This window comes from Sinocyclocheilus anshuiensis, unplaced genomic scaffold, assembly GCF_001515605.1.
Source record: "Sinocyclocheilus anshuiensis isolate Anshui unplaced genomic scaffold, SAMN03320099.WGS_v1.1 scaffold2216, whole genome shotgun sequence".
Taxonomy (NCBI): Eukaryota; Metazoa; Chordata; class Actinopteri; order Cypriniformes; family Cyprinidae; genus Sinocyclocheilus; species Sinocyclocheilus anshuiensis.
The window spans coordinates 386444-402283 of NW_015545525.1; the positions used below are offsets into that span (position 1 = coordinate 386444).

A 15840-nucleotide genomic window follows, 5' to 3' on the forward strand; every position below is an offset into this window, starting at 1 on the left:
GCACCACCGTTTCCGTTTAAAACACGTTTTGCACCGTTTGGTCGGCGCTGAACGCAGCCCTGGTGAACTGCTTGATTAGTTCCAGTACAGAACCTATAGGATGTTGCGCATGCGCGACTGAACGAATCACTCCCCGAGACGACTCGTTCTTCCCGAGTCACATTCAAGATTCGTTCAAAATGAACGAATCGTTCAAGAACGACCCAACACTAGCGCGCATGCCCGTGTCCCGCATTGTTAGGATCAGCTGGATGTGAAACCCCACCCAATGAGGAAGAACGAGCCGCGAGCAGCAGCAGAACCCGAGCCCGCACCATGATCGCGCTATTCAACAAGCTGCTGGACTGGTTCAAGGCGCTCTTCTGGAAGGAGGAGATGGAGCTGACGCTGGTCGGCCTGCAGTACTCGGGAAAAACCACCTTCGTCAACGTGATCGCGGTAATCAAGCCTCTCCTGCCTCTCGCTGTATTACAGGCCTCGCTCGAGTAACGGGTCGCGTGACTGACGCCGCGCTGCTGATTACAGAGAGATCGGACACGACTCAGCCGCGGATATGATGCGTGTCAGACCCGGAATCATCAGTGTAGCAGATGCAGCAGCATCAGAGCAGATACAATGTGTCCGAGTCAGCATCCTTAGATGCAATGTATCAGATACAGTATGATCAGATACATTGTGTGCACCATTAGATCAGATACAATATAGAAGATTCAACTTTATTAGATTTAATGTGTCAGACATAGTATAGAAGATAAAACAACATCAGACGCGGCGTGTCAGATTCAGCATCTTTAGATCAGATACAACATTATTTGATATAATGTATCATATACAGCATTATTATCAGATACAATGTATCATGTTCATTATATACAGTGTGTCAGATTCAGCATTGCTAGATACTGTGTATCGTACAGAATACTCAGATCGGACTCGATGTATCAGAGTTTAGAACTGGATCAGATACAGCATCAGACTCAAAACAGAAGATACAGCAACAACAGACTCAGATTCAGCATCATTAGATCAGATAGAATAGATCGGACACACTAGAGAAGAAGCATCGCATCAGACACAATGTGTCCGATTCAGCATCATTAGGGCAGATAAAATACATATGATACAGCATCATTCAGTACAGTGTATCGCATACAGAATATCAGACACATTGTGTCGCATAATGCACTGTTAGATTAAAACAATAAATCAGACACAACATTAAACACAATATAGAAGATAGAGCATCATAATGTGTCAGATTCAGCATCATTAGATCAGATACATTAGATATAATGTGTCACATACAACATGATCAGATACTATGTATCATATATCTAATTAGATACAATGATTCAGATACAGTATCATCAGATCAGATCCGTCACAAATCAGACACAAACTGTCATAAACAGAATTATTACATTTGTTCATTTAGCCAACACAATGTATCACATACAGTACCATCACAGATACAACATTGTTAGATATAATGTATCAGATCAGATATAGCACTATCAGATAGGGCTGCACGATTAATCGAATGTGATTGTCATGCGCATTTTGTTAGTAAAGCCGGTTCTGTAATCAGCAGTAAATCAGCATCACGTGCTTTCAGATGGAGCAGCATTTACTACACAGAGCCGTAGTTCACTGAGAAGCTATGCAAACAGCTGTCATTATCGCCAACGATTTCAGAATTGCGCAATAAAATCGTCTGAGATTTTTTTGCGTAGCTTGTCAGTGAACTACGGCTCTGTGTAGTAAATGCTGCTCCATCTGAAAGCATAAGTTTATCAATAACTATAAACATTTGAACTTAAATTAGCCAGCTCCTCCTGAGTGAGAGCTTCAGGTCAGCTGATTCGGGAAGCCTCTTATGCATTTATTTAAAAATATTACAAAAGTCATCTTTAAATAAATAAATCATTTTTTTTGTATTTCACTTTCACATTTGTTTAGTAGTCGTTGCTAGAAAATAGCAAAATCGCATCAGTTTAACATTGTAACGAGACGTTTCAAATTGCAAATTTAAAAGAATTAATATAAAAGAAATAGTTAAATAAAATATAGCTTTATCTGCAACTGTCATACCCATTAAAATTCAATCATAAATTGCATAGAATTAAAAACGTGATATTTTTTATGCATTTAAAAATATAAGTTTATTTTTATTTATTTTCATGTTTGTTCAGTAGCTATTGCTAGAAAATAGTGAAATCACAATCAGACGTTTCAAATTTTGTAAAAGAGTGCAAAAGTTGCAAATTTCATATAAAATAAATAGTAAAATAAAATACTGCTTTTTCTGCACCCATTAAAATTTAAAACATAAAATGCATTAAATTAAAAAATATATTTAAAAATTATATTTTAGTAGTTAATGCTAGAAAATCTCAGCATTGTTTTAATTTGTAACTAGATATTGTAAAATATAGTAAAATAAAATAATGCATTATTTACTTAATATAATTGTGTAATAAAAAGACTATAATATATAGTTTCAAATATTTTATGGCTTTTATTTCTAATGATTTCCGCGTGTCTTACACTGTATTCTAGTAAATGAGTGATAGTGTGTGTGTGTGTGTGTGTGTTGTAGCTGTGGGACATCGGCGGTCAGCCGCGCTTCAGGAGCATGTGGGAGCGATACTGTCGTGGCGTCAGCACTATCGTGTGAGTATACTCGTAATCTCAGGTACGTTACGTAAATGCCGTTATGATGTCCTGCGTTCCTAACAGATCGCGTGTGTCATTCAGGTACATGGTTGATGCGGCGGATCCAGAGAAGATCGAGGCGTCGAAGAACGAACTGCACAACTTATTAGACAAACCGCAGCTGCAGGGAATCCCAGTGAGTCTGCCGTGATCATTTCTGCTCCGTTCATGTGTTTAGAGCATATTTTATAGATTATTTTTTTGTCTCTATGTGGATATTGGATCATAAAAGTGTCCGTCTTTCCTCAGGTTCTGGTTTTGGGCAATAAGCGAGATCTTCCCGGAGCTCTGGATGAGAAGGAGCTCATCGAGAGAATGTGAGTTCATCTGTAACAGTTCATAACTAAATCCAAAGCATCTGAATCTTTGAAGTTTTAATGCAGTCTGGTTCTGATCCGATGACTGAAAACGCTTGTTAAATGTGATCTACAGGAACCTGTCGGCCATCCAGGACCGAGAGATCTGCTGTTACTCCATCTCCTGTAAGGAGAAGGACAACATCGGTAAGACTTTAATGATACTATGTTAAAAATACAGTTTCAATCGGATTAAACCGCTTGTTTATTAACACTTCTGTGCAGTGTGTATGTTTATATGCTCTATATTACGCTCTTTCTTCAGCGTTTTTCACTTTCTGGCTCTTAGCAGCGTCTCACTGTCCTAAAAACCCTCTAAATATCAGGGAGTTTTAAAATAGTGATTTCTAGGCCTGAAGTCATCAAAAGATTTCATACAGATTTTTTCTTTCTCAATGATACTAAAATAACACTGTAAATATTTAATTATCGCCCTAGCATTTAATAAAATCTTCACAGAAGTCACAGCGATGTCTGTTTTGTAAGTGAATCATTCTTTCGAGAATGAATGGTTCACAGATATGCGAGAATGATTCACTAGATTGTATTAAAATGAGTTTCCGTTCTATTAATTACAAATCACACATCCATTAATCACAAATGACAGTAAAGTTAATTGAGAGCTCGCAGAAATTAAAGCGTAAGATCCCTTTTTAACTACTGTACCTTTAAGACGTCTCTTAAAATGTCTGTGAGCTCTGTGATTGGCTGACTTCTGTGTGTTGTGGGCAGGTCAGGTTGCTGGATACTGAATAAATGCAAATGTGGGCGGGAGATATGTTAATGAGCTCATGGTCATGTGTTCCAGACATCACACTACAGTGGCTGATCCAGCACTCGCGGACCAGGCGGAGCTGAGGAGGCGGAGCCAGCGTCTGATTGGAGGAACCGCATCATGTGATCAACTGTATTTTAGGCGCTCTTGATTTCGTTCTAAACAAACAGGCATCCGCCCCTCTCTGTGCTTATAAACTAATCCACATCATTTACATCGTTTGAACGTTGATTTTTACTCTTACGTGAATGTGCTTTATTACGGTTTGTCATGAAGTCACATGACACGTTTCGCTCGCGCGCATCGTTCTGCGTGTTTGCTAGGAGATGGGATCAAACCTAGACTCGACACCCACAGCATCTGTCAGAACTAGCGCTCTCTGGTCACATGCTTCGGGGCGTTCGCGCCGCCATCTTGTTTTAACGTTTTTCCAAGATTGTGCGAACATTCCACATGCTCTTTGATCGTTCCCTGGGAGATTCCGTTGATTTACACTGTTGCTTTGCGTTTAGCAAGATGTTAAATCATACTATCATTAGCTTGTTAGCGTGACTCGGTGCTGGCGTTGTTTCTACAAACATGACATCATCCCGAAGGCATCAAGGTCACATGGTTTGCGTTAATATTGTAGCATTACGAAATCTTTTCATCTGAAAGCACATGAATCATTCTGAAGAGTTTAACGTGTCCAAATTAAGGTTTTATACGTTTCTTTCGAGTCGCTGTAACTACAGCGTTGTATCGTTGACGTGGGTGGGTTGTCATGGCAACCACGTTGTTTTTTTTTTTTTTAGGAACGTCAGTCTGCGAGCACGTGCAGAGCAACATCAGTGTTTTATTTGATCTCTGTCGGACCCGCAGATCGTTGCGCTAATAAAAACAGCGGAGATGCGGCAAATGTTGCGCGAATCTCCTGCTGAAGTCCAGTGTTGTTTCCGAACGCTGTTCCTATTGGGGAGAGACGAAGATCTTGTGATTTTTCTCGCTTTGATTATTTCATTTACAGCCTGTTTCGTTTTTGTCGCACGTGTGGACGTTTTTGGCTTAAATCATAACGGCTTATAAACGCGTCAGTAGATTATACATATGTAAATTGACATATTTTGGTTGTTTTTGGCATGTTTTTACTCATGTTTTTTCACAGTGTTTTTTTCGACTGGATTATGTAAATAGCAACTTAAACCAAATGAGATCTCCGTCCTGAGCATTACGGTGTTTGTCTTATTGTGATTAGCATCCTATGATAATAATAACGATAATAATAACAAAGAAGACCCCACTCATATCACAGCAATCTGAACAAACAGATTGTGTGTGTGTGTGTGTGTGTGTGTGTGTGTGTGTGTGTGTGTGTGTGAGAGAGAGAGAGTGTGTGAGCGATGGTGTTTGTGCACGGATGCCGTCATGTAGACTAGAGTAATATTTACTTTATAAATGCCGAAGGTTTGTTCTGTAGATTTTTCACAATTGCTAATCACTTTATATTCATCTTCACTAATGTTTGATTGTCATTAGTTCATCGTCTACACAAGAGTGAACAACGCAATGCGACAAAATGGCGGTAATCAACACTGCTGCACTGGTTACGAAGTCATGTTACAAAGTCGACTTTGATGTTACGAAGTCCGTGTTACGACATTGGTTACAATAATCACCATAGTTACAAAAGGTATTTTTACTACAATTCGACTGTTATCAAAAAGTGCTGCAATCAGCTTTGTTGACAATAGCAGTCGTTACGAAGCCAACTTTTAGTTCTGTACCACTTGCGACAGTATTAGTATAATGAAGCCGACGTAACAAAGTTGATTTTGACAGTAATTTGCGATGTCAAACTATGAAGTTACATTCATACTTTAGGTTCGTAAATGGCATTGTCAAAATCAACTTCATAACAGTCATTTACGAAGTCAACCTAATGAAGTCGACTTTGTTGATTATACCCAAGTCTTTTTCGAAGTCAACCTAGTTGCGCACAAGTTGCGTAACATCAAGTTCGTAAATGACTTCGTTGAAGTTGATTTGCAAAAGTCAAGCTAACCAAGTCAACTTCGTTGATTTTATTGACATCTTTTACGAAGTTATACTAATGAAGTCGTTTTCATAATTCACTTGGATAGCTAAGAGGATTCAAACTGTTACGTGACTTTGTTAGGTTCGTAAATTACTTTGTCAAAGTCGACTTTGTAAAAGTCACTTATGAAGTCATCCTCAACTTCGTTAATGAAGTGTGCAGTGTGTCATCTTCTGTTTGTGTGTTGATTCAATTATTTTTTTATGTCTAATTACATGTGGCCATAATGTTTCTTTTTTATATTTGAGTTGTTTGTAGCAGTGCCGCTCTTTTATTTGCTGGGGAATCATGCGATTTCACCCCTGCATGACTCATTATGGGATGGAGCTGGTTGCCGTAGTTACTGTATAATCAACGTGTGATTGGACCGAGCTCGATTATGTTCCACCCCCCCCCCTCTTTATATGGATCAGACAGTAACTTTTTAAAGCAGTCACATAACAGGTGTTTCTGTACGAGACTCGATCAGTTGAGTTGTTCATTTGGGATCTTTCTATTCTCTCGTGCTCGCGGTGATAACTACATGTTGTTGTTGTCATTTACAGATTATTTAAAAATGAAATTAAATGATTTCCCTCTCAGAACCACGGTTTCTTCTTTCTTTAATGAAGATGTGGTTTTGATTTAAGGTCTAATTCGGTGATACTGGACAAATATGTACTTCATGAGATTCATTTTAAAAGAAAGGAGAAAATGTTGGTTTTTTAAGGAACTTCATTAGGAAAGTAAAACATACAAAGAGTTTAATTTGGTGCTTTTGACGTAAATGTGATGTGAAAAGTAGCATTCAGAATAGCGTACTACCATACTATATTTTTGTAGTATGTGCTGTGCACCATGTTTAACTTTAGTACTTGCGGGAACGCTTAATGATATACAAGTATGCGGTATCCCACAATGCAATGTTCTCAACCTACCTTAAAAACATAGTATGCAGTACAAGTAATATACTGTGCACTAAACAGTGAGCTTCAGCTTCTCCAGCAGAGGACAGTAGAGACATACAAATATTTCTCTGATAATTATTAATAAGATGAAATCTCTTCAGCAGAGATTTTTCTCTTAAGATTAACTAAACGGTTACTGATTTGACGTGAAAAATAACAAATACTTATTAAACCGTAATACATGTTAAATTATTATCTGTCCCAAAATAAATGATTATATTAATTGATTTCATACTGATCTCGGAGATCAGAACCTCCAGCAACCGCATAGAAACCGCGCACTACACTAACGTCACATCAGCGGCTTTCGCGCTCTTTTTATTCAAACGTACACAGACGTTCCCGCGCTCTGTTGGTTTTAGCGAGTTAACGGGGTTCATGTGAGGTCTGTCTGCGCACATTCATCCCGTCAGACCCCTCGCTGCTGCTGGTTTTGGCCCGGTTTTGGCCTCTGACTCTGACTGTTATTCAGCCGGTAGGATGTGAGAAGGCCAGAGGTCAGTGTTGTCACGGAGACGGTGACAGCGCGCGCTGACGAGCCGGATGTCCAGTGGGTCTGATCCGGCTCATGCCAGCGGAGCCCGCGGACGTACGTCGAGCCCCGCGGTGATCTGGAGCGGCCTTGAGAGGGTTTCCACGGCGATCTCACGCGGAGCAAAACAAACGGTGTCAGAGAGCCGTCAACCCACACAAAACACACACACAACTCTTAAATGAATATATAACGAACACACACTGACTCTGAGGAGACTTTCACACAACTTATTTACTTACACTACAGTACTGTGGTGGTTTCCCTTAAACATGTCGTTAAATACGTTATTGGAATACTGCAGTACTTTAATATGAATGTGTCAAACACACACAGTACTGAGTGTTTTAACATCTGGGGACGGCTTCATTTCAAAAAAAGATTAATAAATAATGTTTTTTTTTATTATTATTTAAAGACATGGGTTATGGAGGTCCGTTTCCGCCACTGAATAAAAAAATAAAAAAGGTAATTGCGACTTTTTATCTCACAATGCTGACTTTTTTTCTCAGTATTGCGCGATACAAACTCGCAATTTTGACTTATTTTCGCAGAATTGCATGATATAAACTCGCAACAGGGAGACAAAGTCGCAATTCTTATGAATAAAGTCAGAACTGCGAGATGTAAACTCACAGTTCTGAGAACATAGTCTTTTTTCCCCCCTCAAAATTGGACTTTATAACGCGCAATTGTGAGTTTGTATCTTACAATTTTGAGAGAAAAAAAGTCAGAATTGTGAGATATAAACTCATAATAGCGAAAAAAAAAAAACAGAATTACGAGCTTTTATCTCGAAACTGACTTTTTTCTCAGAATTGCGAATTTATATCTCGAAATTGTGACTTTATAACACGCAATTGAAGTTAAGTCAGAATTGCGAGATATAAACTCATAATAGCGAGAAAAAAGTCAGAATTGCGAGATATAAACTCATAATAGCGAGAAAAAAGTCAGAATTGCGAGATATAAACTCATAATAGCGAGAAAAAAAATCAGAATTGTGAGCTTTTATCTCGAAATTGTGACTTTTCTCAGAATTGCGAATTTATATCTTGCAATTCTGACTTTATAACACGCAATTGCAAGTTTATATCTCGCAATTCTGACTTTATAACACGCAATTGCAAGTTAAGTCAGAATTGTGAGCTGTAAACTCGCAATTCTGAGAACATGGTCTTTTTTCCCCCTCACAATTGGACTTCATAACTCGCAATTGCGAGTTTATATCTCAAAATTCTGAGGGAAAAAAAGTCAGAATTGTGAGATAAAAAGTCGCAATAACCTTTTTTTTTATTTTTTTTATTCAGTGGCGGAAATGGGCTTCCATAATGGGTAGTGTTTAAGTTAGTTTGTATTTGTAATTTACATAATTAGTTATGTAGATTACACGTTTCTCAGCGTGTATTTTCATTTGGCGCTAAAAAGTTCATCTGGCGCTAAAGTCACGTTCGCCTGAGGGGATCACCATAGCAACAGTACAATGCTCGAGCGCTTTCGTTAATATTATTGAACGGCAGATAGACCAATCCATCATTGTGTGAGTTTATGGTTTAGAGACAAAACCGTCCACAGAAGTGAGTTAAATGTGACAACCCCCCCTTTTGTTGACGTCATTTGGAAAATCAGTCAATGAATGTTTAAAAAATATGTGTTGTGTTTAAGTTTGTAGTCATAACTTTTATAATTAGCTGATGTAGACTTCTAAGTTTGATTACAGGTTTATCAGAGCGTGTATTTTCACTTGTATTTGTTCACCAATATTTGTATTTTTTTACTCTAGACAAGGAAAACAGTGCGCCAATCAAGCGTTTTCGTTAATAATAGTTTTCAGCAGCAGATACACAGACGAAATACTTTTAGATTTATATTTTACAAATATATTCCAAAATTGTTTATGAATAAAATATATATAATTTTACATGTAATATTATTTTAACATTTAATAATTTAAAACATTTAAAAAATGTTTGTCTCTGACATTGTGCACAATTTCACCACAAGGGGCGCTGTTGTGGAAATTGTTCTTTCTTTTCAGCTCAGATAATCTTTCTGATCAAGTTTTGTACATTTACATAAACTCATGTTTATATGTAGCTACCTGAATATCATCTGGTTTAATAGCACAACGTTTTAAGGAAATTCCATCACCCCTTGTGTTCTGAGGTTTGTTACCACATGGCAAACTTCAAAAGATTGTGCCCCAAGAATCAGCTTGAAACTTTTTTTTTTTTTAAAGTGTAAAACACTCTTGACCTCATTCTGTATGGTTCATGACAGCACAGAGCGTTTAATCCACCCCAGATTACTTGTTACCCCATTCTTCCCGCGGAGCCCCTCCGTGTTACCCACATCAACGCGAGGGTCCCGTCTCCACGACAACCGGCGATCCGAGAGAATGTCGCGTCTGTTTCTGATCCGCCGCTGTTTGGAGTCTGAATGCCGAAAGCTGGCGTGTGAAAGTCGCATAGCAACCGCTCGGGGGCCGCTATTGATATTCAGCGCGGGGGCCGCGGCTCGGGAACAATACGGCCCTTATGGGCCCCCACGGCTCCTCCTGAGAATCTACTGTAGGAGGAAAATCACTTCAGAACAGCCAAGAGACAGCAGTTCAACTGTGTGTGCGATTCTTTCACACAGACCGGTCACATAAGTACAAATCCTTTAAGCGTTTGTGTGAGTAAAACAGAGAAGCAATAAGTTTGCAAAGTTTACGTAACATATTCAAACTCTTTTATTGGCTGCAACCAAGTACAAAAAAGAAATACAAAAGATTCGATGCTAACAATATGTTCAGCTATATCAGGTTCACTTTGCTATTATAATCATTACTATCTAACGTGTTAAAGTTGCAACGTTTTTTCAGTATTTTCCCATAGTTCATAGAGTCGTTTGTCTCTGCTGAGAGTTTGTAACGTCGTTTAATTCCAGCAGAGAATCAGACAGTCTTTGATATGTGAGACAGACTCAATAAAACACAACATTTCTTCTTCAAAACATATCAAGGTTGATCTGAAAAGACGATTTCTGTTTTTCCAAAACATACTTTCATTTTTAAACACTGACAATTTAAAGATGAAAATTAATTAAGTGCATAAAAACACAATGTTTTCAAGTTTGCCGCAACTGTCCATCCAGCAGTACAAAGTTTATGGATAAACAAAATATTAGTTATTAATTCCAATGAAATACAATAAAGTTCACAATTTCTTTGTATTTCTGTAGGGTAGAAGTGATGGATCTATAAAGAAAATAGACGTACTGAAATACAGCAACTAAACGAGGATTTTAAATCGCTAAATGTGAGACAAAACAAAACTGATTGAACGTAGATAAAGAAACAGAAAATTGCGTTTCTGCGTTTAACTCTCCTCATCCAGCGGTGAGTGACGGCATGATAATTCTATAGCTTATAACACTTCTATTTTATAATATTTTTAATTTAATAAAATATTGTGATAATTTATTAACACATTTTTTGTGTTCTGCACACAAAATAAAGTCGTATAGGTTTGGAACATTTAAATGGCAACAGAATGATCATTTTTGTGTGAACTGTCCCTTTAAGAGTTTTAGCGATGGGCGATATTTCATTCACAGTTTTTATAAACGGACACTGATTCCAACGTTCCGAGATCAACACGGCGTTCCGATGATCAGCTCAGCCGGACCATCCTTCACGTTATCGAAGAACACCGCGGGCGACGTTCCCGACACGATCTTCACTTTCTCCTCCTGGACGGAGACGGGCGAGGACAGGGACGAGGAGATGGCCGTGGCGTTGGTGGACGAAGACATGGACGACGACGAAGGATCCGGCAGACACTCGTCGCAACAGCAGCAGCAGCAGTCCATGAATGCCTGGCCGAGAGAGCGACAGATGCAGAGCAACAGGACGGGCGTCGCTGCCGCCCGCACGAACAACAGGAACTGGCCAATCAGAGCAAGCAGCGCCTTTGTGGCCACGCCCACCTCCACACCCGCGTAAGCCAGAACGAAGTTCCACACGTTTTCCGGCAAACTGCAAACGGCGTAAATGGACGCCAAGGCCACAACCGTACGGGTCAGCTGACGCTCTCGCCGCTGCTTCTTCAGAGACGAGGACGCGGAGGACGACGAAGATGACATGGAGGATGGACGCACGGCTTTGCTCTTGGCGTTCTCGTCCGTGACGTGTCGCGTGAGCAGCTGACACGCGCCGGTGAACAACAGCGGCAGGCAGAAGAAACATCCGAAGGTCCACCACATTCTGGCCTGATGGTACGTCAGCACCAGCGAGTACAGCGTCTCCGGCAGCGTCACGGATGGCTGCTGACCGCACGAGTCCACCGGCAGACCTGTCCGCGGTGACACCTCCTGCTCCAGACGCCACATCAGCAGCTCCGGAGTGGCCAGAACCAGAGATCCCACCCAGATCACCGACAGCTTGGCCAGGATGGACTGACAGGACTCCACCTGCTGCAGCCGCGGCTGAACGCTGGTCACCGCGTGGAAGCGGTCGATGCTTAGCGCACACAGAGTAAACGTGGTCACGCCGAGAGACGTCACCTGAAAGACACGTAAACAAACACACGTCAGCAACATACAGACTGACATGAAATCACATGACCTGCATTTAACTATGGTAATACTACATTTTTGGACCCATAGCATGGTAATTTTTTTTTTTTTTTGGACATGTACCATAGTAAAACTATATATTTTCTGGACATTTACCATGATGATACCATGTTTTATTGACATGTACAATGGTAAAACCTTTTTTTTGAGACATTTACCATGGTGATACACCACTCCTTTTTGTATGTCTACTATGGCGATGCCATGTTTTTGAACATGTATAATGGTAAAACCACATTTTTGGGGACATTTACCGTGATTATACCACATTTTTTGGAAATCTACATCTACAGTACTATGGTCATACCATGTTTTTTGGACATGTACAATGGTCATACCACATTTTTTTGGGACATCTACTCTGGTGATACCATGTTTTTGGACATGTACCATGGTAAAACCATGTCTTCTGGACATCTACCATAGTAATACCATGATTTTGGATACCATGATTATGTTTTTTGAGCATATACAATGGTGGTACTCTGTTTTTTGGACACATATCATGGTAAAATCACACATATACTATGGAAGTGCCATGGTATTCTTTGAAATGCATTGGAAAACCATCTAAGAACCATGGTATATGAATATGCAATTATTCAATACTATGGTATATATATATAAAAATACCACAATTTTACCATCTTATGCCATCAATAGTCAGTAAGTGTGATATAAATAAGGGTTGATGTTCCCAAGTGACTGTGAATATTATTCAGGTTGATTTAATTTGCATCTCATCTAATCTGTTAATTTACTGCCATATAATAAAATGTTTTAGTACACATAAGTGGGTCAGCAGACATGCAAACACCCTCCACAGACAATCCTGCCCTTGAAGCACACTCTAAACACTCATTCAACAGGCTAATGAGCCCAATTAGTGCCGCTAATTACCCGGAGATCTCATTTACATGACAATCAGTAGAGCTGGTGCTGTAAAGAGGAGGCTGGAAAATTAACTCAAGAAACGGTGGTTAGTTACAGCTTTATGTTTTAAGGGTGAATAAAAGAACATTAATGTGTCTGTTCACTTACAAACAAGTACTGTGGTATTAGTATGTTTTTTGGACGTCGTACCGTGGTAATCTGGTTTTTGTAACAGATGGATTTTTTGTTTTGTAGATACCCAGCTAACGTTATTTAGTAACGTTCTCTAACCCTGGCTCTAGGGAAGCAACATAAAGGACACAAACTAAAGTCTGCCAATCAAAAAATGAGTTTATTAAATTATAAAGAAAAGGGACTGTAGTGTTAGCAACATGCAAGATGTCTGTTAAAGCGATCTTTAACAGACATCTTGCAGATGTACATGTGCTATCTGGGATTCTTAAGTCATTTTTTCTTCTTCTTTATAAATAATGTAACGGGAACATTAGCAAAACGTTCTTAGAACATATTTTTGTAAGCCTGGTAGATAGCACATGTACGTCTGCGATACGTCTGGTAAAGATCTGGAAAGCATCTGCTGTGTACAAACATCTGATAGACGTCAGTTTTACATCTTCTAAACGTCTATTTGACATCTGATAGGAAACGTCCTGTAGACGTATTGCAGATGACGAGCAAACACTCTAAAAACTATGTCTTGCAGATGTAAATGCGACGTTAAATAGACGTCTCTGTGATGTATGTGTGCTGTCAGGGTAGATGTGTGTATATGAGCAGACTGCCTGATTGGTTGCCTAATTAATTGACTGATTGCTGATTAGATTGGTCACACACCTCCACGTATGGCACTATCCTGCAGGACAGATCTCCCATCAGACGTCTCTTGGTCAGCTCGTTGAAGATGACCACTGGCAGGCAGAAGAACAGCAGCATGAAGTCCCAGAACGCCAGGCTGGCCAGCGCGCAGTTCCACGTGCTCTTCAGGTAATAGTTGTGCGACACGATGCACACGAGCGCCAGGTTACCCACGATGCCCGCGGAGAACACGATGAGCGCGAGCAGCATGACGGCGTAGGCGCTGTAGGACTCCTCCGTGAGCGGGTGCAGCGGGTTATGCACGCGAAGCGAGCCGTTGAACGCTCGTGGCGTGGTGAAGAACGCGTCGGGGTGCGGTCGCGGGTGCCGGTGCGCGTCCCGCTCGCGCTGCTTGTGTTTGGACCCGCGCGGAACTCTCGGCACGCGCGCATCTTCAGCATCAGCATCCTCCTCATCACCGCGATGCGCTGCGGAGGGGTTCAGCTCCAGCGACGAGGATGATGATGGTGATAATGAAGACTCCAAGCTCATCTTCATCTCCGCCGCGCGTTTATTCGCCTGAACTGAGCCGGCAAACACAATCAGAGCGAATAAAACACTCCGCATCATCGCGAGGCTCTGCTGAACGGATCCGGATGATGGAGCGATGTGCTGCGGATGAGCGGGAGCTCCAGTCTGACCATCTCCACAAGTTCTGCTCCTCTAGTTTCTCATCAAGCTCTTGAAGAACGCCAGAATAAAACATGCCCCCTTGTGGACGATAAACGTCACTGTTCACTTGCAGAAAAGTGGAAGGATTTTGGAAATGTTGCCATGGTGACCCCTGATAACAACGTGGCATTTACATCTGCAAGACTTACATTACAGAGTGTTTGCTCATCTGCAATAGCCTACGTCTACAGGACGTCAGAGATGTCAAATAGACGTTTAGAAGATGTCTTTCAGATGTTTATGATTTTGAATGTAGGGGCACAATGTAACACTTTTTGACTTCCTCAGTTTGCGTAAATCCACATGGGGTTCAGAATATACTTTTTTTTTTTTTTTATCCACAGTAATTTTACACTTGTCTAGTACAAATATAGCGCTTTGTTTCATAATGACAGTGTATACGTTTTTCTTTATTTACCCTCAAAAAATGGAAGTGACATGTGACAACATGCCCCGTAGGTGGGGAACATTGTAACATCTGAGGGGTACATTGTAACATGACCATACTGACCGCTTAAAATGTTATCTGATCTCATTAAAAAATATATAAGAGACAAACTAAAATATTTTGTTAATAAAATAAAGTTAAAAAAAAATTCAAATAAAATAATGGCGTTTTTTAAGAATGAAAAATAATCTGATTTTGGAGTTTGACAATGAACACATTGCAACCATGCTTGGGACGGCCCACATAAACGAGCAAAAATGCTTTACATGTCTTGAAATAATCATTTCTAAACATTAAACATTGACTGTCAGTCTTTATTCACCTGTTTCTCGTTGTTTCTCATTAAAATTCATTAAAGTAAATAGTGTAAATCACATCTAATGTCATAGAATAGCACATTGTAACGCAGTGTTACATCGTGTCCCATCCGCGCAACTGGAGTTTAAAATCGGTTAGCTAGTCTTCTGCTAGTTTATCTAATCTGATAAATAACAGGTTGGAGATTAAAATATTAGCTGATTTGTCTCATTTAAAATTAATGATGAAAAATTTACTTAAGCCAGAATTGTAATTTTACTATGGTAAAATAAATGTTCAGTGACATCTTCAAAAGATTTTTGAATTTTGGCGCACTTTTTTCTCTTTATAATGTTGACATGGTACTGTAAATTTTATGGTACTGTAAAATTAAATACTGTAAATTTTGTTATGCTAGCATGTGTGGAAATATTCAAACCAGGTGTGTTACAATCAGTGTTGTGGGGAACGCATTACAAGTAACACGAGTTATGTAATCAGATTACTTTTTTCAAGTAACTAGTAAAGTAACGCATTACTTTTTAATTTACAAGAGAATATCTGAGTTACTTTTTCAAATAAGTAACGCAAGTTACTTTTTTTTTTCAATGTATTGACTGACAGCTCTCCTGTCCCCATGGTGACAGAAATCAGA

At 39.7% G+C, this 15840-nt stretch overlaps 2 protein-coding genes and 1 long non-coding RNA gene across 4 annotated transcripts in view; 2 read left to right on the top strand and 1 right to left on the bottom strand.

Annotated features, from left to right (window-relative positions):
* The first annotated feature begins 315 nt into the window (after positions 1-315).
* Positions 316-6288, top strand: LOC107698288 (ADP-ribosylation factor-like protein 8A). The gene is made up of 6 exons (XM_016499242.1): positions 316-438; positions 2600-2673; positions 2758-2851; positions 2965-3032; positions 3148-3218; positions 3880-6288. Exons 1-6 carry the CDS (start codon positions 316-318, stop codon positions 3927-3929), a joined length of 480 nt encoding a protein of 159 aa, XP_016354728.1. The 3' UTR covers positions 3930-6288.
* A 4220-nt stretch (positions 6289-10508) lies between these two features.
* LOC107698308 (prosaposin receptor GPR37L1-like) lies at positions 10509-14664 on the bottom strand. 2 transcript variants are annotated; one of them, XM_016499266.1, is made up of 3 exons: positions 14108-14664; positions 13748-14077; positions 10509-11947 (listed from the first exon to the last, which is right to left on the bottom strand). In XM_016499266.1, the coding sequence occupies exons 1-3, from the start codon at positions 14336-14338 to the stop codon at positions 11036-11038; spliced, it is 1473 nt and encodes a 490-aa protein (XP_016354752.1). In that variant the 5' UTR covers positions 14339-14664; the 3' UTR covers positions 10509-11035. The 2 variants fall into 2 exon arrangements, with proteins under 2 accessions (XP_016354752.1, XP_016354751.1); XM_016499265.1 differs by having other exon boundaries at positions 13748-14664.
* Positions 13820-15840, top strand: part of LOC107698311 (uncharacterized) — an 8839-nt gene continuing 6818 nt past the window's right edge. The window contains exon 1 of the long non-coding RNA XR_001635335.1: positions 13820-13897. This is a non-coding gene — a long non-coding RNA (uncharacterized LOC107698311). The remainder of the gene's footprint in view (positions 13898-15840) is intronic.

Bases quoted from the DNA above. Each gene is read 5' to 3' on its own strand.
- LOC107698288 (XM_016499242.1), top strand. From the start codon at position 316: ATGATCGCGCTATTCAACAAGCTGCTGGACTGGTTCAAGGCGCTCTTC. The intron at 439-2,599 runs GTAATCAAGCCT...TGTGTGTTGTAG, and splicing joins CCTTCGTCAACGTGATCGCG to CTGTGGGACATCGGCGGTCA. The intron at 2,852-2,964 runs GTGAGTCTGCCG...GTCTTTCCTCAG, and splicing joins CGCAGCTGCAGGGAATCCCA to GTTCTGGTTTTGGGCAATAA.
- LOC107698308 (XM_016499265.1), bottom strand. From the start codon at position 14,338: ATGATGCGGAGTGTTTTATTCGCTCTGATTGTGTTTGCCGGCTCAGTT. The intron at 11,948-13,747 runs GTGTGTGACCAA...CGTGTCTTTCAG, and splicing joins GGATAGTGCCATACGTGGAG to GTGACGTCTCTCGGCGTGAC.